The sequence below is a fragment of the Ammospiza caudacuta genome, chromosome 13 (assembly GCF_027887145.1).
Source record: "Ammospiza caudacuta isolate bAmmCau1 chromosome 13, bAmmCau1.pri, whole genome shotgun sequence".
NCBI lineage: Eukaryota > Metazoa > Chordata > Aves > Passeriformes > Passerellidae > Ammospiza > Ammospiza caudacuta.
This window is the reverse complement of record NC_080605.1, coordinates 14,256,187-14,283,031: the sequence shown is the minus strand read 5'-3', so window position 1 is coordinate 14,283,031 and position 26,845 is coordinate 14,256,187. Positions and strand designations below refer to the sequence as shown.

At 47.2% G+C, this 26,845-nt stretch overlaps 1 protein-coding gene across 1 annotated transcript in view; it reads right to left on the bottom strand.

Moving 5' to 3' along the window:
• Positions 1–26,845, bottom strand: part of CFDP1 (craniofacial development protein 1) — a 59,079-nt gene that overhangs the window by 3,937 nt on the left and 28,297 nt on the right. Inside the window, exon 6 of the mRNA XM_058813612.1 lies at positions 1,700–1,858. Within this exon, the coding sequence (XP_058669595.1) occupies positions 1,700–1,858 (159 nt within the window). The remainder of the gene's footprint in view (positions 1–1,699; positions 1,859–26,845) is intronic.

Below are 26,845 nucleotides of genomic sequence, written 5' to 3'. Positions count from 1 at the left end.
GGGTTGAAGGGTTAACAACAGCTCATTACAATTTTTATAGAGATGTGTAAATGATTGCCCACTGAAGGGTGAGCACGGCTGACATTATTAAAGGAGAAGAGGCAGCTGCAGAAGGGACAACAGGCTCCTGTGAAATGACCTGGGGCCGGCAGCAGCTGTGTCTGTGTGACCTGCCCCCCAGGCGAGATGGCTGCTCTGGGAGGGCACTGCACCCTTCACACCGAGGTGGTCTGTAGGCAGAAATGCAGAGGGCTGTGCCTCCATCGGTGCTCCTCCCTTCTCCCTTTACCTTGAAGGTGGAAGTAATTCCTAGTGAGCAGATACTCGGTTGATCCCCTCACACTGCATGCTTCACTAGTGTAAACATATTCATAAGGAGTGTCTAAAGTTATCCTGGCATTATGTTCCTCATTTGTTTAATGACAAAAACCGCTTGCCAAGAGCTCAGCAGATTTTCTAGCCTGGGATGTGACAGGCAGCAAAACCCAAAGCCGTCCAAGATTAAAGATGCTCTTAAAATTGCTGCTCTGCTTTGCTCATCTTTTCCATGTGCTGATCCCTTCTTTAGCCTTCAAGGACCATCACGTGATGAAGGTTTGCCAGGCATGAAGAGCAAGCTGTCCTGCTTGGATGGGCTGGGAAAGGAAACAGCACTGGCCAAGAACAGCTGACATACTGGGTTTGGGCACACAAGAGATGACACAAACACTGCTCTGCCACACCTGTATGTGGTGTAAATCATGCACCTCCTTGGACTTCAGGGATCTCAGAGGAACAGCTGCTCCTCTGCAGCACTCCTACTGAATTGCTCTACTTTTTCAAGGGCATGCATTTATTTCATGACCAGAAACAGATCAGGAGAGATTTGATGGAGAAGGCGTGTTTGTGGAAGGTGCAAGACCAAACTGAAAATATCTATTTGATAGTTTGACAGTTATAAAATATCTGTTTAAAACAGAAAATCCAATCTATTGGAATGCAGAAGCTTTGAGTTCTTCCAGTAAAAGAACAGCTTATAATAAAATGTACATTTTACGAGCTGTCCACTAAGTTGGTTATGTTTTCCCAGAGCTTAGCAAAGCACTTGTAGTGGAAATGCTGCTTCTGATCTCATTATAACTCCCTGCAGTGCATGTTATTAACTTTCTGCTTTATTTACAGCATCACCATTTACTTTTATGATACTTCCATTAACTTCATTGGAGTGAACATTGCTTGATGCACACAACCAACACCCAGCGCTGCCATAATCTCTGACGCACCTTGCCAGCTGCTCTGGGTTTACACAAATCTTTATGCTGGAGGAAAGAGGACAGATACAGCTGAAATGTGTGCTTTGAAGGACAGAACAAAACCCTCCCAAACTGAAAAAAGAAAACACGACAAAGGCAATTGTGCTTCCTCATGGAGGGACTGCATTAGACCAGTTCATGATCTGTGCCACAAGCAGAAGAGATGACAAAGCCAGACATTGGCTGGACTTAGAGAACTCACAAGGTTGTTAGCAGAGAGTGACAGGTGTTTGCAGACTTACCTGTCTCCTTGTGATGCCTACAGCAGCTACTGGCTTTATATATCCCTAGAATAAATCCTTAAGAGATCCCATGGGTTTTTGAACTCTGTAGCCAGCAATGGGCATCCCACATGTAAAGGAAGTGATGGGAAATTCTGGACTGCTAGTAGGTAAAGCCCCTCTTACCCATCTTTCCCTCGGTTATGGATTGCCAGCTCCTCCACAATCCCCTCCTCCTCCTTGAAGTTCTCCCAGTCCAGTTTAGATTTCTCCAGTGTGCTCATCTTCTGCTTTTTGGCACCGATCTTCCCCAGGAGGCTGCTCATGCCGCTTGGCCTCTTCACCCTGATGGAGATTAAGGAGCAAATGTTGGTTAAATGCAGGGAGATGGCAATTAAAAACAGAGCTGAGGGTGGTGGCCTCGATGGTGGCACAGATGGCCACCAACTCCAGGCAGCCTGCAGGCGGCCAGGTCACGCTTCCTGCAGATCCTGCTCTGCCGTTCCCCTGGAAGCAGCAGAGTTCATTACACACATATCTCAAGTGCTTGGTTTTTGTGAAAGGGCTTTTTCATTTATCTTCTTAAGAGAACAGAGAGCTTTCAGGCCAAAAGAGATCATTAAATCATCTAGTTTGACCCCTTGTATACACCAGGCCAAGCCATTCCACTGATCACCTCTGTGCTAAGTCTGTTCCTTTGTCTTCAGTTACAGTGCTGTTTTCTGGAAGGCATCCAGCCTCAGTGCGTCACTAGTGCTGACAACATATCCAGGAATTAACCATTTACTTGGTACTAATGCTTGATTTTCTCTAGTTTTAGTTTCTGGTTCCTGCTTCTTACTCTAAATCCAAGTACGCTCTGGTCTCCAGGCAAGTCTCATTAGTGACGTATTTGTACACCACTAATGAACTCACACCTGAATTATTTTTATGCAAACAGATAGAGTTCCTTATGCCTCTCACTGAAATGCATTTTGCCCCAGCCCATACGTCACTTAAAACGTTTTGTCCCCCTGCTTACATTTCAGTGCTCTTTGAAGATGGGAGCACAGAACTGCCTATAACTCCCACCCTTCTGATTTGTTTCTGTCCAAGCACCACCTAAATAATCCTGTTAGCTGCACACTGAGTCCCAGTGCACGTGCACTGTGATCCCATACCATCTCCTGGGTCCCTGTTTGGCAGGAAGACCACTTTGGCCTTTCATCCCTTGTTCTTAGAGGAGTGAAATCCCACCCGTGTGGTGGGGCCCCTCAGTCTCCCCTTTATGCTGGGAAATGCACACACAGGGGCTCAGGTCAGCCAAGCTGCCCTCTAAGGAAGACAATTCTCAGGGATAGGAACCCATTAAACAAACTTGTATTAACCCTTCTCAGCCCCCCCCAGGAATGGGGGGCAAACAGCATCCCATTGAACTCGTGTTTACACACATTCCAGAGATAACTTCAGGTCTGCAGGGCCTTTGCCTCTGCAAGAAGCCAGAGAGGAAATTACTCTCGTTCCTGAGAGATGAAGGAATTTGGGAAGGGGGGCCCAAGGAAGGCAGCCAGGTGAGCATGGCAAATTGCTCTCCATCAGTGCTCTCTGAGCACGCTCCTGCCCAGGGGTAGCCGTTCTTGGGAATGCATCCAAAGTTGTCCTTATCGGATCATTAGCATGGTTTATGCTTCCGTAATTTGCAAGCCTCTAAAGGAAAATAATTCTGCAGTTTATATGGAATTAAATCAAAGAAAATGACAACTCTGTAAGCCTCAGCCAGAAGACTCTCAATGAAAGAATGGCTGGCTAGAGTCACTTGGGGTTGCAGCTTCCTGACAGAGACATATTTGGGATTAAGGACATCTTGGCAGGCTCCATAGCAACTGGACAAGGCTGCCTGCCCCTCCTCAATACCAGCCAGAGGAGCAGAAATGTCCTAGGACCTGGCCCTCTTATTTCCTTCAGTCCCTGCCCATGGCTGGAGCCCAGCCCAAGAGCCAGGAGTTGTTCACTCTGTGGGGACACAGAACAAGCTGGATCTCTCTGATTCGCCTTTATCCCTGAACATCTCATCAAGATGTCTACAGCCCTTCACACCACGATCACACAACAAAACCCTGATCCTTGCTCAGCCTCCAATTCTCCCTTACTTTTCAAGGCATGATGGCTCCAGGTACCCTGATCTGCAGGTAGCAGGGAAGTGGTGTAAGGGGGCAAAATGGGCAAAGATGTTCCCAGCAGAAGAAAAAATTGGAGACACTTGGTTCCCACATTTGGCTATCCAGGACTACACAAGCCTTGCTCAACCACAAAACTCAGTATCAGATGTGTGTTCAAGATGTGAGGGGAGTCAGAGGAAAGGAGATACGACAAAGAATAAGGATGAACCAAATAAAATACTAGGCAAGCCTCCCCCATGGCATTCCCTGCTGCACAGCGGCCTGGAAAGCAGAGCCCAGTGGTTGTGCACAGCAGTTCCTTAAGCTGCACTGGGAAGCCTTAAAAATGCCCTGAAACAGATCTAGGCTGATGCAGCTGGCAAAGCTCCTCTGCCCCAAGCCTGGCAGGCAGAAGGTGTTTAAATTAACACAAGGTATTCAATAACACATTTCTCTGAATACACTTAACTTTCCAGACACACTTGGGCTGAAGATTTTCCTACCTTTGAAGTGGGAAAAGCAGGGATGTAGAAATGGAGGGTGTTGTCCCTTGTCCCTAGATTTCTCCTGAATGTTTTTTTGGGGCAAAAAGCCCCAGTGACTCAAGAGCCATCTCACCTACCCAAGGACACCCACAGCTCATCTGCATCCACTGACCTTTCCATGGGTGGAACTCCACAGTCACTGTCACTTGAAATACAGACAGGTCTGACTGCAAAGGACACAGCACACACCTGGAAAAACCCAACTGAAAGTTCTGGGATCTTTCCTCTGCCCTGCAGAGTGACGAGCAGGCTCAGGGGCAGGCTCACATATGCTGGGGCTGATCCCTTTTGGCTGAACCTTGGTCAGCTGCTGCCAGGGAAGGGCTGAGCTGGGACAGGGGCCAGTGAGCCAAGCTGGGCTGCTGAACTCGTCTCTGCATGAAACACAGACTGGGACCTGCTGGCAGGCCACTGCTGTCCCCAAACCACACTGGAGCAGAGATGGAGGGAAGGGAACCAAAGGCAAGATGGTTCATGGCCAGAGGTGGAAGAAGAGGGGGTGCTGGCTTCAGGGAGCAGGAGCTGCAAATCAGATGAGAGCTGCTTACGATGTATCTTCTCTTCCATGGCAATTTCTGGCATAAATTAAAAACATTTGGATGCATACATCCATCTGTAATGGAGCTCAAGGCCTCTGTATGTCCTCTTGGCCATGGGTCTTTGGAATATTGCTTAAAACATATAATTCACCCCTTATTTGAAGCTACAGAGTCTGGGCTATGATATGGACCTCTATCAAGGGCATCCAGATAATCACAAGAATACTCACAAGTCAACAGCTCCTTCAAGGCAAGGGAACATGACAAAAAAGGGCAGGCTATGTTACACCCTTGTGTTGATGACTACTCCAAAATATTATCAATATCCAATGTCAGTCCCATGCTGGATAACCTGGTTCTGCTCCTGTCTGGACAATTCTGTGCTGCTGCAGCAGGACCAAGCCTGGGCCAGGCACAGGCTGAAGGACATGTTTGAGTCTGCTGAGTCTTCATTCCACGCTGAGCCTTTTATCACCCTGAACAAATCCAGCAAACCTGGGGGTGGGAATTCCTAAGCTTGTGCCAAAATGAAGTAAATGAGAAACATTAAAGTCCAATTAAAAACTTGCTTGGCCTTAAATGCCTCATCTGTTTAAAAAGCAAGTAAAGGGGCCTGATTAATTGCATTCAATGCCAACAAGAGGAATTATTACCCTTTTTGTACTCATTAAGGGTATCTGCTGTGGCATCTTTAATCACTAAGGCATTTAAAAGAGAGAAAGTAATTTGCTAAGACATAATGGATCCCAGGGATGAGGATCAGGACAATCGCCTATTTAGGACACAAAGACATGCTCTGAATTTCCACAATTAAAAAGCACAGCCAAAGTCTGCCCCTGAACCAGCAAAAAAAAAAAAAAAAAAAAAAAAAAGGCTGAGGAGCTCTGCCTTGGTGGGGGGATTCCCCTGCAGGACAAGGACTGTGCCTGTGCCTCATCTGGCATGGTCCTACACAGGGACAAGCAGCCAAGCAGCAAGCCATGGGCTCCCTTGCTGACCCACTCTAGGTGAACACACTCTGTGTCCCTGTCCTTAACAGTAATGCTTTCCCCCATCTTGGTGCAAGCCTGCAGCTGAAAAGGCTTGGAAAATTGCTGCTATAGCAGTGATAAAGTGTCACTGCCACAGGTAATCCCTGATGTCTTGTAACATGCTCAGCAGTGGCTGGGAAATGTATGCCTGTTTAATGGAGGTGGACTTCATCACAAGCTTCAGAAAATAATCTTCCAGCAATTGGGAACCTGGCTACAAAGGTCTCAGAGTGCATCCCACCAGCCAAAGCAGGATGAGTTCCTCTCCCACCCACCCAGACATGGGTGCTCTGAAGGTCCCCTGACACCAACCCCACACTCACTGAGGTTTCAGTAACTCTCCCCCAATGACTAAATTTCCTTGCTCAGCCTATGACTCGGTATCTTCTTCCTGGTAGCTACTAAGAACAGATCACTGCCTCACTTCTTGCAGCAGCCTTTTATGTCTTTGAAAGCTTTTCATATTGCTCCCCCTCCAGCTTGCTCCTTCCTAGACTAAACAATCCCAGGTCCTCTCAAGCTTTTCTCATTCCTCATGGCTTCCAGCCCTCTGACCACTTTCACCACTCTCCATGGACTCAGCTATTGGCCCTTCATTCCTCAAAATGCAGCATCCAAAACAGGAATAGCATGAGTGATGGGTTCACCAGCACTGGGAGCAGGGGAATGGCTCAGATGCTTGGGAAGCACGCAGCTCCTTACATGGCCCCTGTGACGTGTGCCTTCCTCACAACCATGTGACAGCAGTGACTCATGTTGAACCTGTGATTCACTCAGATATCTGTCTGCTCCATGCTGCCAAGCCACTTTCTTCCTCCATCCATGCAGAACATTCCTGCTGTCCAGAGCTCTGTGCTGCTCCTCCTGTTTGCCCTCACATCTCCCCTGACACAGTGATCTCGGATGCCTGAGCACTGAGCAGCATGTCAGATCACACCCTCAGGACAGGGCGCTGGCAAGTAGATGCCACCAAGTGCAGAAAGATGGCATCTCAAGCCCCAAAGCCCTTAAACCACCATCCTGACCACCCAGCCCTGGCTCTCCAGCTGTCCCTCTCCTTCCTCCCCTCCCTTCCTCACTGGAACTTGTGATATTTCCTTGCAGCACAGCAATGGCAGATCTGTTCCTGTCACCCCAAGTGCTTAGATGGCAGAGATTCAGGTGAGAAACTTGCCCAGTCAGCAAAGAGAGGATTTTGGACATTGTAGTATCTCTTCCTTCCACAATCTGCTGTAAAGCTGAATAGTTTCCTTAAGTGCAGGAAATGGTTCTCATGCAAACTAACCACAGCTGGGCAACTGATGCAGCCAGTAAATACTTTCATTTTAATAAAGTGGAAGATTCCTGCCCAGAGCACCATGCCCTGCTGTCCTTGTGCGTGCAAGGGTAGGAGAGGCACTGCATGAGAGGGGTGCATGCAGAGACCTGGCTGGGCCCATGTGCCAGCTCTGCTCTTCACTCCAGGCCATCTTCCTCAACAGAGGAGTCAAAATTGGTGTTACAGAAACAAGGAACAAGAGGGGCACATCAGGAAGGCAAGAGCAGTGCCACCTGCTCCTTAAGGTCAGGATGGTCTGGCTGGATGGGGCAGACAACAGCACAATGACAGTGCCTGGTATTGCCAGCTTGCAGAAGCCTTCCCTAGAATGACAAAACAGGTCTTGTTCTTCACCTAAAAGTGATCAGCTCTTCTCATCCCAACTCCACATAACCAGCCAAGGACAAGAAGTCTTCCAGGAAAAACCCAACTGCATTTCTACTTTCTCTCCCTGCCCCTACTTGGCATTGTTTCCCCAGACAAGCTCTCGGGTGGATGCAGAGAGCAACTTGGCTTGTTCTCAGCTCTGCCTGTCACAACAGATACTTAGAAAAGCAAACAAGAAAGCCTCTTTAACACCAAACAAACAAACACTGAAATCCCAGGTGGAAAAAACCAGAAAGCGAGGAAAAGATGAAGATAAAAGCAGGGTGGATGGTGCTGGAGGGTTGGCAATGATCCTGGCTGGAGGGCACTGCCCAAGGCAGGCTGGCAGGGAGAGGACTGATGGATTCCCACCACCCAGCCAGGGTGGCACAGCCCAAGGAACTCACTGCCAACCCAGTGGTGCCTGTCCATATGCTCCACTTGCTGAGCTGGTAGCAGGTACCCAGCATTTCCACCCTCATCACCCACAAACTGAGCCAAAGAACCTGCCTGAAGTGCTCTGGAGTAGTGGGGATTTCTGACACTGGGCTGTATCTCTGTGTGAGGCTCTGGAGTAGTGGGGATTTCTGACACTGGGCTGTATCTCTGTGTGAGGCCCATCAAAATTATGCACTCTGAAGAGTAACACAGACCAAGCCACTATGGAAAAGCAGCCAAAACCCACTGAGTACTGCTACAGGGTGCAGCAGAGCAGGCAGCTGTGTCCAAAGGCATCAAGAGATGCAAGTGCAGTGGGAAAATGGGAATTACTCTGCCTGTGATCCTGTCAGCAGACCAAAACTTCTGCTGCATGAAGGGCTTCACTGTCAGGAGTGAACTCCTGGTGAAATGCTCTGAGCACACACCTGCAAAAGGAGCATGGTCTGACTGCAGCAGACCAAGTACTTATAAGGAACAAGGAAATGGGAGTTTTAACTCGAGTTGATAGTGTGACTTAACTTTTCTCAGGCTTTTGTTCTGGCTTGCCAACTCAGGCTAACCCCAAGTTGCTTTGTCATCACTGCTTTTACAATCTCGAGAGCTAAGCTGAGCCCCAGGTCCTTTCTGATTTCTAATGTTACCCCACACTCCCTGAGACCTCAGAGAGCCTCGTGGTGGAGACCCCTACATGAACAGTGATGTTCACAGCTTCTTCCTACTCATAGGAAGTATCTGACACTGGCTCCATTGAGCCAAGGAGGTAATCCCTGAGGAGGAGCACAACTAAAGCACATTTATGCTCAAATAGCAATGTGACAGACAGACAGAAATGTGACAGACAGAAGAGGAGGTCTAACCTATACTTGCCACAGCCAGGTTCTATGTTGAAAAGTGTAAGAAGGGGATAAAAGGCACCATGAGGCAGGGACAGTCAGAGCACTCCATCCCAGCAATCGAAGCCTGGATGAGATGATGCATTTTCCATCGGCTTGGAGAGGCCAGGGCAGATGTGACAATAAAAGGCCACGTGATGTTGCCCTGCTGAGGGCTGCTGCAGGCAGTAGCACAGCTTGCCATGGGCACAGTTGATTCTGGATCTATTTGTGTCTAAATATAGTCAGTGGGGGAACAAAGATATGTCACAGGGGAAAAAACCATGTCATTCCCAAATCCCAGCAACAGCAGCAAGCATTGCCTGACAAAGGGCAGTGCTCCAGTATTCCAGGTTTATTGCTGGATTTGTTATTAATCCAGCATAGTGAGTTTAGGAGTGACTTTAGAAGTTGTGCAATGCTACTCTGGCAGAGTAAAGAGGGAAATAAGTGTCATGGAACCAGCTTTTGAACAGCAAAACTGACACAGCAGCTGGTGAAGAGGCTTGCAGAGCACCACAACATGGGCTGCCAGCAGATACCAGTCAGTGACTTCCTTTCTAGTGCACTCTCCAAGATACAGAAATACTCCATCCTATCTTCATGTCATGGGCTGTACTGGATAGGCCTTTCTTAAGTGCAAAGCTGGAAAAAGAGATCTAAGAGCTTCCTTGCTCCAAAACAGGACAGCACCTTATTCTCCAGTCCACTTCCCAAACTGGGGGATAACCCAGGTGTAAATACACATAATACTGAACACATGAATACAGTTATTCCAGGAATAAAACCAGTGTTGGGTCTCCATGTACAGTAAGAGGCAAGGTTGCTGAGCAGGGCAGAGATGGGATGTTCTAGCTCAGGAATGTCAGAGAGCAGCAGCAATATTACAGCTCTGCTAGAGCTGGCCTTTCCTCAGGCAGATCCCATTCTGTGGCACCCAGGTCTGTACCCATTTCTCTGGAGGGCCTGGAGTCTCATTTTACAGGCTCTGGAGGATGTGTTCATCAAAAAGCACCTCAGTTCTTGGGGAGCTGACTGGCTCAGGCAGAGCCCCTGACCCACAGGTTCCCTTATCAGCAGGAAGGGCTCATTAGGGATTGGACCAGGGTTTCCTGCTCAGGACCAAACCCTTTGTGAATGGACTGCTGCCATGGAGAACCCACTTCCTAACAGCCAGAGGAAGCAAAATATTTCCCTTGGGTCTTTAAGGCAAAGTTGCTATGGGGTGGATGTCAACAAAGTAAAGTTGCACTTGTGGAGCTGGGCAGCACTCAGCCATGCACAGGCTGTTACTGCAGGATAAAGCTGCCCCCACAGCATCCCTGCCTGCCCCAGAGCCAGGGACAATTCAGAGCAGCATAAGGCCCTCTCTGTACCAGTGGAACTGCAGCTGCCCTCTGGGCTGTACTGGCAGAACTATTTTAGCAAAAACAAAATCTCGCACCCTCCTAATCAGTGTGACATTGTGTGGAGCCCAGGGCTCGCTCTGGCTCCCCTCCAGCCTGGAGCACAGACAGAGGCTGTTTCAGCAGCAGGGCAGCCAATTATATTACAATATCTGTGCATGGAGTTCAACAGGAGCTTAATTGAAAGAGCTGCAGCACTGAAATGCCTTCTGATACTATGAAGACGTGAAGGACTCCAGGATTATCCAGCACTAACCAGCCCTGTGTGATGCTCACTGACGGGTAAGGACCTGTAACTGGGGCTTGGTCTGCAGCCAGAGCTACACCCCTGTTACACACAGCACTGCAGCTGCAGCCAAATGCTGATGCAGCTGCCCCTTCCCAGCTGGGAGCTGCAGTCACCCCTCAGGAGAGCTCTCCTCCACCCAGGGCATCCACACAAGGCAAACCAGACCTGCTCCTGCCACTGAAGGACTGCATACATGCACCAGAACCACCAAACTGTTCCCACATGGACTACATTGAATTTGCAAAGCACTGCTTGTAGTAATTAATTTTACTGAAAAAATCTCACGCATGTTCTTCATGTATATTTTACAATCTTCTTAAATTCATCAAATGTTTAGGGATAATAAACGTGTCAGTTTCAGATGGAATTTGCTACACCAGCACAGAATCAGTGCACCTACCCGATTCCAAGGTGGGGGGCTACATTTAATTTTGTATCTAAGTGCTGCCACTGAGCAAGAAAAGCCTCTTATAAAGCTCCAACAGTCCACACTGTGTGGGAAATGTGCAGGGCTGGGGGAGGAAGGTGTCCTGCTTCTGCCATTCTCACTTCTGACCCAATGGACAGAAATCAGCGGAAATGCACACATACTCAATCTGCCAGTGAGCTTACACTCCTATGTGGCTGTGAGGCATCTCACACCCAACAGCAGGTAAGAGCGAAAAATAAAAGTGAGAGGGCAGGATGTGTTTGGTACTCAGGGCCAACAGGTTGATGACTAGAAGCTGTCAGAAGCTACTGCAGGCAGTGTCTGTGGCACACAGCACACTTGCTGGGCTCCAACCTGGGTCACACACTGAAGTATTTTAGAGTAACACCCTGAATTACGCCCATATTTAGCCATGCAAATAAGAGTGACTTGACTTTCAAACACTTGCAGCTCTGACTGACTTCACTGGGTTCAGTTGAGACGTTTCAAATAAAAGAGTAACGACCTCAACTTTGGGCTGGGATCAAGCACAGGCCATTTTTATCTTAAAAGGCATTTGTTTGAGAATATTCTGAGCTGCTAGAACCAACAGCACTGAAGTTATTTCACCATGCAACCTTAAAAATGTTGACAGCTTTGTCTGCAAAACGACATGGATTAACTGGTGACCAATCCTTAAAAAAAGAGTAGTTAGAAAAAAACTGCTGGCAAAGAGAGAAGTTCTTCCTCTCTTCAGAGGCTCACTCCTTCCCTCTTTGTCTAACAGCAGATCTTTTGTTCAAGACTTCAGCTGCAAGCAGCCCCGAGGTACACAGGGAATGTCTTGGTTATGACAAGCTCTGCACACTGGTGCACAGACTTGGTTTTAATCAGCAGAGAAACCCCCCCAAATCAGGCCTAAGAAGTCCTGCTAATGGAATTGTTCCAGTGCTAAAGGGATTTCAAAGTGAATGAGTGTGGATGGCGGAGCAGCTGGTGTGACTCTCAGGTTGCTCTTTACAGTGCAGTGTGCCATGCAAGGAGGATCCAATGCCCCAACCACCCTTGAGAAAACAACCCCAGTGTCCCCCCCAGCACTGCAGAGTCCTGTGTCTGTCCCTGTGGCTCCTAGACAGCCTTAGTGTTTAGTCCTGGTTAGCCTCCCACTGTATCAGATCAATGCTTTGATCAAAGTGAGGTGAGAATGGCAGGACAGAGGCAGGGAGGGACCCCCTCCTAGCCCAGCAATAATCTGACAGCTTTAAGAATAGATCTGATTAAAACAAACACACTGCCTTCCACTGGCAAATATTCACAAAGCTCAGCAGCCTAGGAGAGGGGAAAGTTCCCAGGAAATTAAGTGAGGGTGAAGGAGAATCAGGGCTGCACAGCACAAATGCATCACACAACAAGCAAGGAGCCAGAGCCCAGTGGAGCAGCTGCTTTGCAGGGCTGTGCAAGTTAACCAAGAGATAAATACAATCTGTTATCTTATCCACTGAAAAGCCTGGCCTGGCAGCATGTGGGACTTTGGGGGACCATAAATGTTTGGGCACTACTACAAGCAGCCATAAAACATAAATGAGGGTTTCACCACATTTAATTGCTTTTGGGAAGGGTAATATCACTGGGGCATCCATCACAATTACCTTCTCCTGTTCCAGCCCAGATTAAGAGCTGGCCCAATGATCCAGATCGAAGAGGGTATTCTGGGGGTAAGGAAAGAAGAGAAATACCCTAAAAGCTTTAAAGATGTTTGCTATATAAAACATGATGTCCAGCCAGGAGAGAACAGACAATAGAAAGTCAGCTGATGAAAGGATGTGCTCTTCTTCTCAACAAGAACTTTCTCTATTGATTCAACAACTTTGTAAGGCTGCAGAAAAGCTTAGTAATGAACCAGAGGACAGTGCAGAGAGCCCAGAATGTACGTAAGAGGAAAAACTAAGATTATGCTGTTTTTCTTCCAGGGCTTGACAGAAGTGTTTTAAATGTCTGAGGCTGGCAAGGCCAGCTCCCAGTGCCTTTTGGCTTTGGCAGCATTCACTTGGAAGAGCTGCCCTTCCTCTTCCCAGGGACCCACCTCACTGGGAATAGATTTCAAGTCTCCAGAGGAAGAAAATGGAAACAGCTGACTTCTCCCAGCCACAAGATCAGTTGTCACCTTCCAGCTGAAGGCAGGCAGAGGGGTAAGCACAAGGCTTTCCTCCCACCCACACAAAGCTGCAGGCTCCTAAACAGATTTTGCAGCTAACATCCACCTACCAAAATCTGCTCAGAAAGCCAAAGATCCTCTCGAACATGAGGACTGCAACCTGGCAAGGCTCCCACTACCTCCAGCAGCCTTGTGCAGAGGGGCTGGCAGGGCCAGGCCTTTCATGACACATCATCTCTGGAATTTACTGCTGAGTGTCCCACAGCCTCTGCTTGGTACAAAGCCAGAGCTGTTTCTCAAATCCTTTGTGTCCTACCAGCTGTTGAGGGCAAACCAGCAAGGCACACATCCACCCAGAGAGGAGACAAGACCAGTGGACTGTTGATGAATGAACACAACAATGCTTCAAAAAACTCACTTCCCTGTTGGAGGGAACAGGTTCAGCTCCTGGCTGTCCTACAGGAGCCTGCATGATCCCAAAAAGCCCTTTAGTCCCCTTGTAGCAAAACTTTTGTCTCATGAGGCAGAGAGGCATGCAGCAGCACTGAGCAAGGCAGGCAGGTTGCCAGCTGAGGACTCAAACTCCTTGAGGGAACTGTAACAGTTACGTGGTAAATGCATTAACCATGGGAACAGCTTCCCAAAGGATGTGGTGGATCCCAAATTTTAAGTCTTTCCATTGTGAGTGGATGCCTCTTTCAGAAATGCAGGCTGCAGTTCAACCACAAGTGCTCACAAGGAGCTTTCAGGAAAATGCCATGACCCCAGAAAAGGCAGGGTACCCAGGCAGGCACTTTGAACCCCAAGCACCTAACCTACGAGATTCCTGCCCTTTGCACTGTGCCATGGAAATTCAAGCCTTTTCTTGGCTATGATCCTTCTCCATGTCTGTGTCCAGCCCAGTTCTCAGCTCTTTCTGTTATCTGCTCCAGGATAGCAAAATTTCCTTTGACCCAACTTACTGAGCAAACCTCTGAACCCTGTCACCCTCTCTAGCAGGTTTTGTTTCCTTGTTTTTCAGTCACAACCAGATCTCCTAGTGAAAGTTTCTCTGCCTCACAGCTTGAGATTCTGTTCCCCCAGCACCAGTTCCTTGGCAAAACTCCCAGATAAGGACGAGTGAAAGCCTTCACAGCACCCAGTGACCCACACTGCTGGAGTCAGGTCGTTCACCATTCCGCCTGCTCCCAGTTCCTGGAGAGCAGTTCTTGGCAAGAGAGACTCATAGCATAATTCCTCATTTTCTTTAACTTCATCTGTGACAACTGCATCAAGGGACAAGGCTGTCACACTCTGCCTAGGAGCTACTTTGGGATATCCCTAAACTGGCACTGCAGTGTGCTCACTGATGTTAAGCACCCAGTTGTGTCTGTATTCTGAGTCCCCTCCTGTCAAACCAGATTCCTCTAGCTGCTCAAAACATTTGATGATTTCCAGCAGAGAATCTGCTTATGAACATTCTGATGCACTTCAGAGGCTACTGTCAGCAAAGGGGGAGAAAAACAAATTTCAAGGGGAAGGAGAGGGAGATGCTTTGCCCTGCTCCTGACTTCGTGCTGCTGGGCTCTCCAGCACCAGGACCAAGCTCTGCAAACAGCCAGGTACAAGGAGGTCATGCTGAACCTCCCAGGAGACCAGCAAGAAGCAGGAAACTTTCTGCATGAACAAAAAAATTCCCTTATCTGGCTCAATCACAGTAGTATTTGGACAAAGTGTTCTTGCCCATATCTGGGCTGTAATCTGGTGTTTCAGCAGGGCTGTTCTCAGGTCTCCAGTGACACTTAGCTGATCCACATGCAGCTTGGTGGAAAAGTGTTATATATAAAGTTCCTTCTTTTCTTATCTCTTGGCTTTTGAGCTTCTAGTTCTCTTCAGCCTCTATAATCAGAGATTTGAGTTTATTTATAACCATTAAAAAGCCTCCTCCACGATATCTATGCCACAGCACTTCTCCTTCTATGACTCTTTTCCTTCCACTCACAAACCTAAATCACTTCCATGGGCAGAAAAGGTAAAGCAAGGTAAAGCCCTGCCAAGGGAAGAAGCTCTCCCATTATTCTCAGCCAAGAAAGTGGCACAAAGGGAAAAAGATGAGAAGTGATGGCTCACATCACTGGAAAAGGCTGAGCTGGAAAAGGCTCATCTCCAGGAGGACAGAGTGCCAGAACTTCTTTTTTTAACTTAGCCAGCAGCTGCAGAATTTAAGCTTTATTAAAAGCCTATTTTGCCCTTGTTGCTGCAAAGGAAACCAACTCCCTCTTCTCCCTTCCCAAATAAAAGGCCAAAGTCTGCAGACAGACATCCTGTAGTGTCACCTTAGAAAGAGGTGCCAACCTGACTCATCTTAGTGGAACATGCATGGAGCAGTTTTACTTCAGGTTAAAACAAATGAAATGTATTGCTCCCACTGCTGATCCTTGCTTTGAGGCTTTATTATGAGCAACCCAATGAACCTCCGATATTCTCTGATTACAAGTTCAAGAAAGGAAAGGCAGGGAAAACAGGCAGGCTGGATTTTGATGCTCTAGCATCATCCATTTCACAGTCTCCCACTTTATTGCAGCACTGCTGCATGCAGGAGCCCTCTCTCCCACAGACACACGCCATGTGACAGGTCAGAAAGACACCATTTAAACAGCCTTCCTATGACACATTCTCATATAACACAAAGAAGAGGTTGCTTTATTTGTCAGGTCAGAACAACAAGAGATAGAGAGCACTGAACTAGATACCAGTTACTAAATATTGTTCTCCAATGGCTATTCTGAGCCTACCTCAATTTATAGATTAATCTGCTGGATCAGTAATTTAGGCTATTTGATGATTAGCATTTAGAAGTACACATTTCTGGGAAGGCTGAAAATGTGCTTGTGATTTACAAAATTACTGCAGGGTCTCTAGTGGATTATTTGTCAGAGGCAGGTGTTCAGCATTAGCCACATTCTCCCTTCTCTCCCCACATCCAGGTTTAGTATCAGCAATGAAATACCAACTGTTCCTGCAACATTTACTCTAAAACAGAAAAGCAAGTGTTAGCCTTGTCCCCCTTCTCATTTCTAGCCTGCTGCCACACAATATTAAGGCTTTAGGATGATGTATATCAACCAACTGGGGTGTGAGGGGAAATGGGACAGGAAAGCATCCAAGCAATCTGTGCCCTCCCCACACCCTGGGGAGAGCACCCAAAGCTTGCCACAACAGGGAACATTCCTCTTCTGCATCCTTGTGGAGGAGGTTGGTGCCAGCTGAACAAAACAGATTAGAAGAGGGAAAGAGCCAGTGTGCCTCTGTTTGCAGCCAGCCCGTCCTTGTGCCCAGCCCTTTCTGACTCTGACCCCAAGCTGCTGCTGTCTTTCAGGCTTGCCTTGGGATTTCCCCTGGAGCCTGTCAGCAGAGCTCTTTAAAATGGCAGCTGGAATCCTCGTGAAACACCAGACCAAGCATCTTTCCTCAAACACTGAGTGCATGGGCTACAAAACCCTCCTGCAGCCTGCAGAGTCTGCAAGGCAGGCAGGGAGCATTGCTTCAGCTGGCTCTCAGCGTGGCCCCTCTCAGAACACAAAGGGAAGCTCAAATCCCTCAGGGCTCAGATTTTTTCCAAACTGGGTAAACACACGCAAACACACATTATTTGCATGCACAGCAACTGGGACAAAGGATCTGTGGCCAGGTAGGTGTCTAACTGGTGGTCCAGGCATGTGGTAACATGTGTGCAATCCTAGAAATCTTGAGCTAAAAGAGACTTATCTCTAGACTGACTCTGTGCTGCTTCCAAGTCTTGCTTTGAGATTAAAAAGCAGCCTTTGTTGTTTGGACCAGTTCAGAAAAAACCCCACCCCAAAGGTTTAGTTTGTAACCCAAAACATCAGCGCCTCAATAACATAAGGTCAAAGCCCTCCAGTCATTAGGCAGATTATATTTAAGAGCCCTATGTGCAGCTGATCAGAGGCTTATTCCTTAAAGGACTGAAATGGCAAGTCAGCACACCTCAAGCAAGCAATCTTGTTTAATAGTCAATTAACAGAGATGTGCTCTTCTGAGCAAAAGATCACTGCAAACAAAAAAAAATAAATGCACCATTGTCAGCTTTCCTCCGCTACTGCTATTAAATCAAGGTAGGGATGCAGTTAGAAGTCACACAGCAGTTTTATTCCAACCAGGATGGTAACATTGCTTGATAATAAGCATTTTTTTAGACTAGAGGGGGATTGGATAGACTGAGAAGTCAGTAACAAAACCTCAGCTTTTCAATACAAAGTCCTGTCTCTGAGCATGTAACTAAACCAGGGCAAGACACAATCCTCCAGCAGGGTCCCCCTGCAGCTCCAGATAACAAACCCTCCATGCAGTGCCAACATCTGGGAGGAGGAAGAGCTAACTACAGGCAGATTTGCACAGTGTTGATGTATTAGTACCCTCCAAAGTACAGCAAGGGCAGGCCACCTACATCCAGCCACATGTTGGCAACCAGCAGTGCTGCAAAGCAGAGCACACACCCAAGTTTCACAGGCACACAGACATCAGTGTAACCAAGAGCACATGGGAGCTCCTCTCTAGAGCTGCCAACTCCAACGTTCAAAAGCCCAGCCAGCCTCCACACCCCCTCCAGCTGACGTTTGCTTGAGACAGGCCTTGTGGAAAAGGAACAAAATCAGAAACAGCCATCATTTGCCCCTTAGTTTCCTACTCTAGCTTAAGCAACCAGAGTGGCTGTCCTTTACTTCCAGCCATTAGAGGCAGAAACTTTCTTCTCCTTGCTCCAAAGCTGAGGTTCTTACCTGACTGCTTTCCCTCAGGACTTCAGCTTCTGAGGGAAAATTTGCCAAGTATTTGCAGACTTGGCAGTTCACTCAAAGCTAGCATCACCCCCTCCCACAATCAGTCAAATGTGACACTGGGTGACTCAATTTGCAACAAGAGGCTTGTGCTGGTTGGTTAAGAGTAGACCAGAGCTGTATCCAGCCTGGAGAGTCTAATGGAAAGGTTTATGCTGCCAAATCAGTGCTCTTCACTGAGTCCCTTTTTTAAGAGTTTTAAGAGCAGAAAGACTAAAGGGTTAAACTGCTCAAAGACTCTGAATGACTAGGTTGTGGCCACAGACTGTGTGAATGACCCTCTAAAATCCTCTGTGCTGGAAAAGGTGAAGTGCAATGTCATGCTGCAGAAAACACAGTTACTAGTGCAACCTTCCAGGCAGCAGCAAGAGCTGCTGAAATCTGTCCATACTGGCCCAGCAGCATTCACAAAACTACAGAATTTTCACAAAACACTCTTCTGATGCAACATGAAAAACTCAGAGACATAGCAGACAGTCAATATGGAAGAGTCAATATGAAGGTACATCACATTAGGGTTCCTCCTTGTTTGTGGGTTACCACAAACATCTCTGCAGGCTGACACCTAACCTGGGCACTCCAATTTACTCTCCTGCTTTAAAGAACAGGAAGAGCTCTAAGATGCCCAAAGCCTGATAGCCAGCCTGGTGACAAAGTACAGAGAGAAACCGAACCTTACTTTCTGCTCTTATCATTGCCATGCTGACTCTGTACAAAGGGAACAAAACCAAAGCAAGACTGCCTGAACGCCCTTTCTCAGCAGCTAAGTTAAACAAGACTGATTCTGAATGGCAAAAGACTCTGAAGTTGCCACTAGAGATGATAATTTTTCAGTTTACCCTTGCCTGAATGCAGCAACAGGATGAATTCTGACAGAAGAAAAACTGACAGTTTTTGCCATTTAAATATATGCCCAAAGGCACTGCTTAGAAGTAGGATTCTTAGATTATGAACAAAAACTCCCTTCAGTTTTCTTCTCCCTCACAGCAAAATCCTACAGGAGCATCTCCCAGGTGGGGTGATGCTTACCTGAACAGACCCTGCTGTGCCCAACTCCTCAGAGAACAGAGCAGATGGGAAGGTCTGCATTGGTACAGTCCCAAATAGCAACTTACAAGGTGTTTATTTTACCTCCTTCCTCTCCTTTGAGTTGAGGCTGGCTTTCCCTGCTGCCTTCCTGACCTTGCATATTGGAGATGAAGGTGGGAAGCAGCAAGCACTTCTTTCAAACTCAGGAGCACAAAGGACTGCTGGGGCATGAACACAGGAGCAGAGAGGCCAAAGTTACAGGTAATGGTGGCTTCTAACAGGAAAGGTGACCTGCAGGTATTAACTCTCAGGGTTAAAGCACCACAAGGAATGATGCTGCACTTCAGAAGAGGACAGACACAACCTCTCAGTCCTCTACGGGTGTGAGGCACACCCTGCAACTCGGGGGAGAGAAGAGCAGTACACAGAGATGAAGTCACACAGCAAACTCAGAGGCAGGGCCAATGTGTACTGCCTCCTAGCTATGCCTGGCTAGAGGGTCACCTCCTCTCCAACCTGCACTTCTTTCCTTCACACTGGACACTACCTGTATGTGGAGCTTGGCTGAGAAAGCCTGGCTGTGCTGTGTAAGTGTTGGTAACTCAGCTGCGTGTCTAATCCAGATCAGGGATTTTCCCTGCTGTGCCACAATTCCTTTGCTTTTTCAGCTTATCCAGTTGTAACAGGCACAGGGCCTGAAGGCAAGGTCAGACAAATAACAAAGGGCAATTTTAACTGCAGGGTTTCCCCCAGGCCTTCACCCTGCATGGGGTGGCTGCACCCAGAGCCACATGGAAAAGCCAAGCTGGTTTGGAGCACACCAGCAGAAGAAGGCACTTTCATTCAGCTTTCCCAAAGCAGCATTGTGCCCGGGCTGCTCAGCATCTCCACTGCTCTCCAGACACGCTGGCCTTGCCTCACATCCTCCTCATCCTCATTTGTGCCTCTGGAAATGCAGAGGGTGCTGGTCTGGTGTGCCAGCTCTCCCCACATCCCCAAATCCATGGATCGTGAAGTCAGAGTTTCTGTGTTCAGTTAAGCTGCTAACAAAGCAAGTGCCCCGAGACACTGAGTCTGTTCCACCACACACAACCTGCTCCCCACCAAATCCTCTCCAAGCAACTTCCCCACTTGTTTCAACCTGCTGACATAAGGGTGAATGGCTGGCAGGAGAATGTCAAACATGGTATCAGGCTGCTCTAGGGATGGTTGTGTGGGAACAGCTCACACCCCTCTCCTGAGCACACGCTGGGACCAGTGCACTCTGTACACTACTCATTTCTGAGGTCATGCAGCTACAGCAAGGGGAGCACCTTTGTTCCTGCCACATGTGTCTGCCTTAAAGGGGTATGAAAGCTGCTGGCTTTGTTTAGCACTGGGATCCATGCCTTTCAATCTCCTTCCCACAGTTTTCAATACAGACAGCTGTGAGGCCTTCTTCAAACTCTTTTCCTTGCTTCTTTCTTTGAGTTTGGGACAAGGTTAATCTGATCCTCCCTGATTTTGCCAAATAATTTTCTGGAGATCCCAAGGATGACTATTTAGTGATTGAAGAGCTGGAGCATCACAAGGCTAATTAAAAGGTCTTTTTCCCAAAAAGTTTTTGATAGTCAGCCGAGAAAGCAAAAGCAGGAGACTCCAGGAATCTCTGTGCCTCTCACATTACATCCTCCCCTTTGTTGTTCATATTTAAAGCGTGCAAAGCCCCATATATTTAATTCCCTGTACATTGCTTGGTCTCCTGCATTGCAAGCAGGACTATGTCATGAGAACTCCAGCACAGCACATCCTTACCCATCAATTTTGGGAAACAGGGCTGGGCTGTGGTAAGCAGTAGACCAAGAGGAACATTGTTTTATTCCCTGTAGGATCTCCACATGCTTTCCTACCCCCACACCATTTGGAGGAAGCAGCAGGGAAAAGAGCAGCATGTTAGACACTTCAGTCTTTGGCCTTTTTCATATCTGCAAATACAAGTTTCTTATTAAAAGATAAAGAAAAACCCTTTCATCCTCTATGTCCCAACCTAATCTTTAAATACCCAGTGAAATAAGTAATTGAGAGATGCCTTTGGCAGCTGTGGGCTCACTCATCCCTTTCATGTACGTAGGCAGAAGATGACTAGGACTAAGGGTTGCTTAAGTTAAAACTGACAGTGTGATCACTGTGCCTGGCAATGAATATTAAAAGCAATGACAAGATTGACTTTATCTAGCTCCACTGTAGCTTCTATTTTTTTTTTTCTTTTTTCCATTTAAATGCTCCATTCCTCACTTCTTACTGCAAGGATCTGAGTCAGGAAAATACAGCTCAGGCTGACAACTTCCAAAAGTGCCTGCTAAAGCCCAGCTTGTAGTGTGCCAAACTTAAGACACTTAAAAGAGCTCAGCTTACAAAGCAACACAATTTCCTGAGAATAAACACGAATAAAAACACTCCTTGAGTGTCATGTGCTGTGCACACATTTGAAGTTTCAAAGAGGCACCCCTTGTTTTTTGTTTTCTAAATGTTGGGCAACGTTGCTAAATCCTTTTTCACCTTCACAACCAGTTCTGTTCTCTCAGAAGTGACTGCAGAGAGGCAGTAACCAAGTGGAGCTCTCCCACATGCTCTAGGGACCACGTTAGCTCCAGTTTCTGCTCCCAGCGATGACAGATGTTTTCCTGAATGTGCAGAATTCTGGTTTTTTCCCTAAAGAAATGCCCTGAAAGCTGCTAAGTGTCTCTAACTGAATGAGTGGTGGTTAAACAAGGGCATAAGACAGAATAAGCAAGTTGCCAAAATGCCTTCTCCCTTTAAATAGGAGAGAGCTCCAGTGCCTGCACAGACTTGTTCCAGTGCCCAAATTGCTCTCACCATGAATATGTACCTTATTTCTAGCCTCAGCTTTCAGTCACTGCTTACAGCTGCTTCTTGGTGGGCTGGGTCAAAGAGTACCTCCTTCAGCTGAGAATTACATCCTTGTGCTGAAAACTACAGGCTAAGGTCAAGTCATGATTCCTCCTACCCCAAAAGCTCTCATGTTAATCAGAGCCACCATGTGATCCAAAACCTCCTGCTGAATTTTGTACTGGAGGTAGGAGCTGTTTCCAAGCAACAGGGCTAAAACCTTGGGCTGCCCAAGGTCACAGAGGATATCTCTGCTGAGGAGTGCACTTAGGCACTTGTGCAGCTGCTGCCCTGAACTCCACAGAGAGCATACAAAGCCTCCTGGGGGATCCCCTCCTATGTTAAACATGGGCCAGCTGGTTCCTCTGCAGCTGCAGAACAAACCTAAGCACAGCTCTCCCATGGGCTTCCAGCCCCACCTATTCTACAGCAAGGATGGAGGCAGCAACAGCACTGCTTGGGTGTCCATGGCAGAAATATTTTCCTCCAGCTCCCAGGGTTCCCCCTCTCCACTGTTCTTACCCCACAGTGATGCACAAGCACTGCTGGGTCCCACACTGCCATCAAGCATTGCTCTGGACTCACCTCTTCAGGCTGCCTCACAGAATCAATTTGATCTCCATGAGGGGCAGGGACCCAATTCTTGCTACCTCTTTCCCCTCTCCCTGTCCTTCAAAGGAAAGAGACATTTGCTATCAGTCAGCTAGGAACAGTGTTCTCCTTGAGCATCTTGTCATCACAGTTTGTCCTCTTAAATCTTTCTGAAGTTACAAGATGCTTGCTGAAAGCTGATGGTCAAGAGCTTGCACAGCAAAATTGAGCTCAGCCTGGCCACTTTGTAAATAGTTTCATTGTACATGGAAAAAAGGTATGAAAGCCCTGCACAGGGCATAAACAAGCTGACTGTACATAATGGACATTGTTAGGTGTCTGAATAGGTCACTGACTCAAAGGAAAGTTCAGCTCCACAATGCAGGCCTTGAGCTCTGAATACAAGTAAAAGCATCCCTGTGCACTCACACCCCATGCATTCAGCACAGCTGGATCTTTTTGTATTTCTCACTGTCCATTTCCTCCTGAATTTCCCTAGTTTCCTTCCATTTGTATTATGAGCCTTTGTTCTTTCTCTGCCCTCTTCCTCCTTCTATTTTGAAGTGTACAGATGGAGTCTAAGGGTGGGGAAGCAAACAGTTACAGCATACTAGAAAAACAACTTTCACAGCTTAGTAAAAATAGGATAAACCAACTCTAGCACTGTATGGAAGCAGTGACCCCTGTTGCAAGAGACAGAACCCTGTCAAATTGCAGCTAAAAAGAATTTTGTATGTTAAGAAGTTAAAAATATGGCCCTTCAAGGAATTAATTTCATCCTAGCCTTTGTTAGTTGTTAAATCCTTGCACATGAGGCTTTGCACCACGACATTCATCATCCATCACGGTGGATGGGAATGTGATAGGACAAGGCAAAATGGCTCTAAACTGAAAGAAAGGAGGTTTAGATGAGTTATTAGAAAGAAATCTCCCACTGTGAGTGGAAATGCATTGGCACAGCTTGCCTTGAGAAACTGTGGATATCCTGTCTCTGAAAGAGTTCAGGGCCTGGGTGGATGGGGCTTGGAGGAAGCTGGTCTAGTGCAAGGTGTTCCTGCCCAAGGCAGGGGGGTGGAATGAGAAGATTCTTTTAAGATCTCTTCCAACCCAAACCATTCTAGGATTCTAAGAATATTCTTCTTCCCATCAACAGTCTTGAAGTATGAGAAGCATTTGTGCAGTAGTTCAACTTTGAACATGGCTTAATTGAGACATCCTGAGCAGCAGGTCTGAGTGTCCCTCAGTCTCTCAGTGTAAGAGGAAGGTATTTGCACACTGACAGCCTGGGTTTGGGTCTGACACCAATGAGCTTCTCCTTTGGGGTCAGACAAGTCACAGATTGCCCACTAACAAGATGAATTTTGTAAGAGGTGCCTGCTGTGAAGAACAAACCCAGAAGCTGGGTCACTGATGTACAGCTGAGAAGCACAAGCTGAGAGAGGTTCTCACCTCTATAAGGACAGAGCCAGGAAGTGCTGGAAATACCTACAGAAGTTGTCTAGTTGTTATGGGCATCACTTTGTTTTGGGTTTCACACTTAGGAGTGCCCCTCACTGAGGTCCAAAACACTCTGTGATGTCAGGGTTGTTCTGGGACCAGGGTAGGTCCTGCCCCAACAGAGCAGCACAGACAAGCTTCATACATTTTCTACAGCCTTTCTTTCCAAATATTCAAAGACAACCTGCATGCATTAAAACCACCATCAGGACTTCTGTTGCACTTGAGACTAGCAGAGCTGTCAGCTCTTTCAGTGATAATAATCACCTGTCAAAAATGCAGATCAGACTGGAGAAGAAATAAGGGTTAAAAGGAAAAGCATCAGTAAGTACCTCGAGCTGGAGTCAAGGCAATCACGAGACTGAATTCAGCTGCTTTGGTACGTGTCTTTTAATTCAACATGTTCCTCCTTTAGTGCAGGGGCCTTAGGGTGACTCCACAGTAGTTTTGTGCCTGTGGATTTAAATTTGCTAATAAATAGTCTATGCACTCATGCACACCATGGTCATGGGGGAGGGAGAAAAGAGAAGGATTTTAGATTACAACAAAACCAGCATTTGTCATTTGCTTTAGCTGGTGTGAGAGGCAGATTCCAGGCTCTTGGACTGAGGAAGAATATCTTCTGTTCCACTCCTGATGTGCTTGGCTGCCTTATGTCAAAACCTGTTTTAAATCCATTTATGAGACTAGGCTGAGTCTACATAACTTCTTAATATGCCAATGGAAAAAGGGCACCTGGGCATATTTCTGGGAACAACAGACATCCAAAATTCCCACCACTGTCAGATGAAGCACTGCTCTATGGCCAGCTCCCTCCTCAAAATCCACTTTCTCCCTAGAGTATCAGCAAGTTGTCACTGATTGCTCTATGGAAAACACAGGAACTTGATGAGATTCACTTTTCTCTCTGTAGTGGCACCTCAGCACCAGCTCCTCCAGCACTGCTGCTGTGTTGGCATCCAGGTTCACACACACTGCTGAGTTCACACGTGGATCAGGTTTTGATGCCCATCTGCTCTGAGACATGAGTGGATCTGCTCCTGCTAGTAAGGATAATGGGAATGACAAGGAAGTGTTTTTCTTCCTGTAGTGCCCCATCCTGCTCTAAAGGGACGCCCCAGCACCACAACCATGCCCCTCTCCTCAAGTGAGGATGAGCTGGAAGCCTGCAAGGACAGGGCCCACTGTTGGTAGAGATGGGGCCTGTGCCTGGGACCCTGCCTTTCTCTAGAGAGCTGGAGAAGAGATGCAAAAGCTTCTTACAGCAAAATGAGAATTATTCCAGCATATGAAAATAAAGTCCCCTTTTCCAGACTGTTAAGGCACTAGTAGACTTCTTTTCTAAAAAAAAACTAAGTAAAAAGACACAGCAATAGTTAATAGAATGGGCAGCAGTATTTTTTGGCAGAAGTAATTTAAGGCTAACCTCCTGTTCCATGAGCAGTGGCAGCCTAAATGGGAAGGATTGCTGAGTCAGCTTTTGATTTGGACTTCACAATGTGCTCTATGTTTTCCAGCAGGCTCTAATCTACTAGGGAAAGCTGAAGTGGGGGGAAGAGGGCAAACATAAGAACTTTGAATAAAGGTGGAAATAAATATATGGAATTCAAGTCTCTGTTTAATGAAAAAGGTGAAGAAAATGTATCATGGTGTCTCTGAATGAGCTCTGACTGCAAAGACCACAGGCACCAGCAGCTGCATGTGTGTGACTCCAGAGATGCTGTGCTAGCACATAACCTATTTATTCTTGCAACAGCAAATGATAATCCTAATATTAACTAATCCTACTAGTAACCTTTACACATTTACACATAGAACAGCTTTCAAAACAGGAGATTGCTCTAAAGGGCCTGGGTTATCCAGGACCTTGCCTCAACCACTGCTCTGGAGCACACACCTAAGAGAAGAAAGTATAAAATGGTCCTTCCTTGGTGCATGTTTCCTGCCTTGAGAAAAGAAGCTTGCTTTGGAAAGATTAAGGTCTTTAACTAAGAATGAAGTTCCTTCACAATTTAAATCCACCCATGACAGTGGCTCCAGTACTCAGCTGTTGCAGGGCTGTTGTAGCACGTGATGCTGGCAGTCAGGCTGGTTTCAGCTAAGTGCACTGAAATAGCTCAGCAAAAAGATCCAACAACCAGAGATGTGAGAGGAATAGTGGGAGCACAACAGCCAGTGGCCAGATGATCTGGCTGACGCTGCAGGAGCCTAAGCCTGAAAGAAGAGTCATGGGAAGGACCACGCTGTTAACAGTATCTTTTGCAAGTAGCCATGAAAAGCTTTTATATTCAAATAAAGGACTTGGCAGAGAAAAATCACTTCCTCTCATTTACTCTCTCCACACTGAGTGAAACTTCAGTTGAATTAAGAGACTGGGTTACTATTCCCCTCCCTGTCTCCTGCAGCCTCTCAACGGTGTTTGCTTTTCACATGAAGAGAGTTATCCTAATTTTTTATCAGCTTGCTTTTCCTTCACCAACTAACCATGCTGAGGTGCCCAAACTCTACAGGGCAGTGTGCACAATTGCCATACACATCAACTCAAAACAATTTGCTCCCAGGGTGCTCCCTGATGCAGCAGGTGCTGAGACCCCTCTGGCACAGTACAAAAGGGGAGTCCCCTCCTGCACAGCTTTACCCTGCCCAGAGGAGTCCCAGTTGCGCCAGGATGTTCTCTGCTACCCTCATCAACAGTTACCTCTTTATTGTGAAGGTTTCTTGTAGCAAGAGCTACATTCTACATTCTGCAAAAATTAACTTAAGAAACGCTACTAGTAATGTTGTAGACAACACTTACTACAAGCAGTGAATGCAAAATTAGCCAGAAAATATCCTACAGGCAGCTCCCCACCTTCAGAGCAGCAGGGGAGGCGGTGGGGCTGCACTGCCCAAAGTGCCAGACCTCTGTGCAGCCAGCCCAGGTGCCCCGGCAGGCCCTGCCCAGCAAATCCCACCTGCAGAGAACTGATCAGACCAGCACAG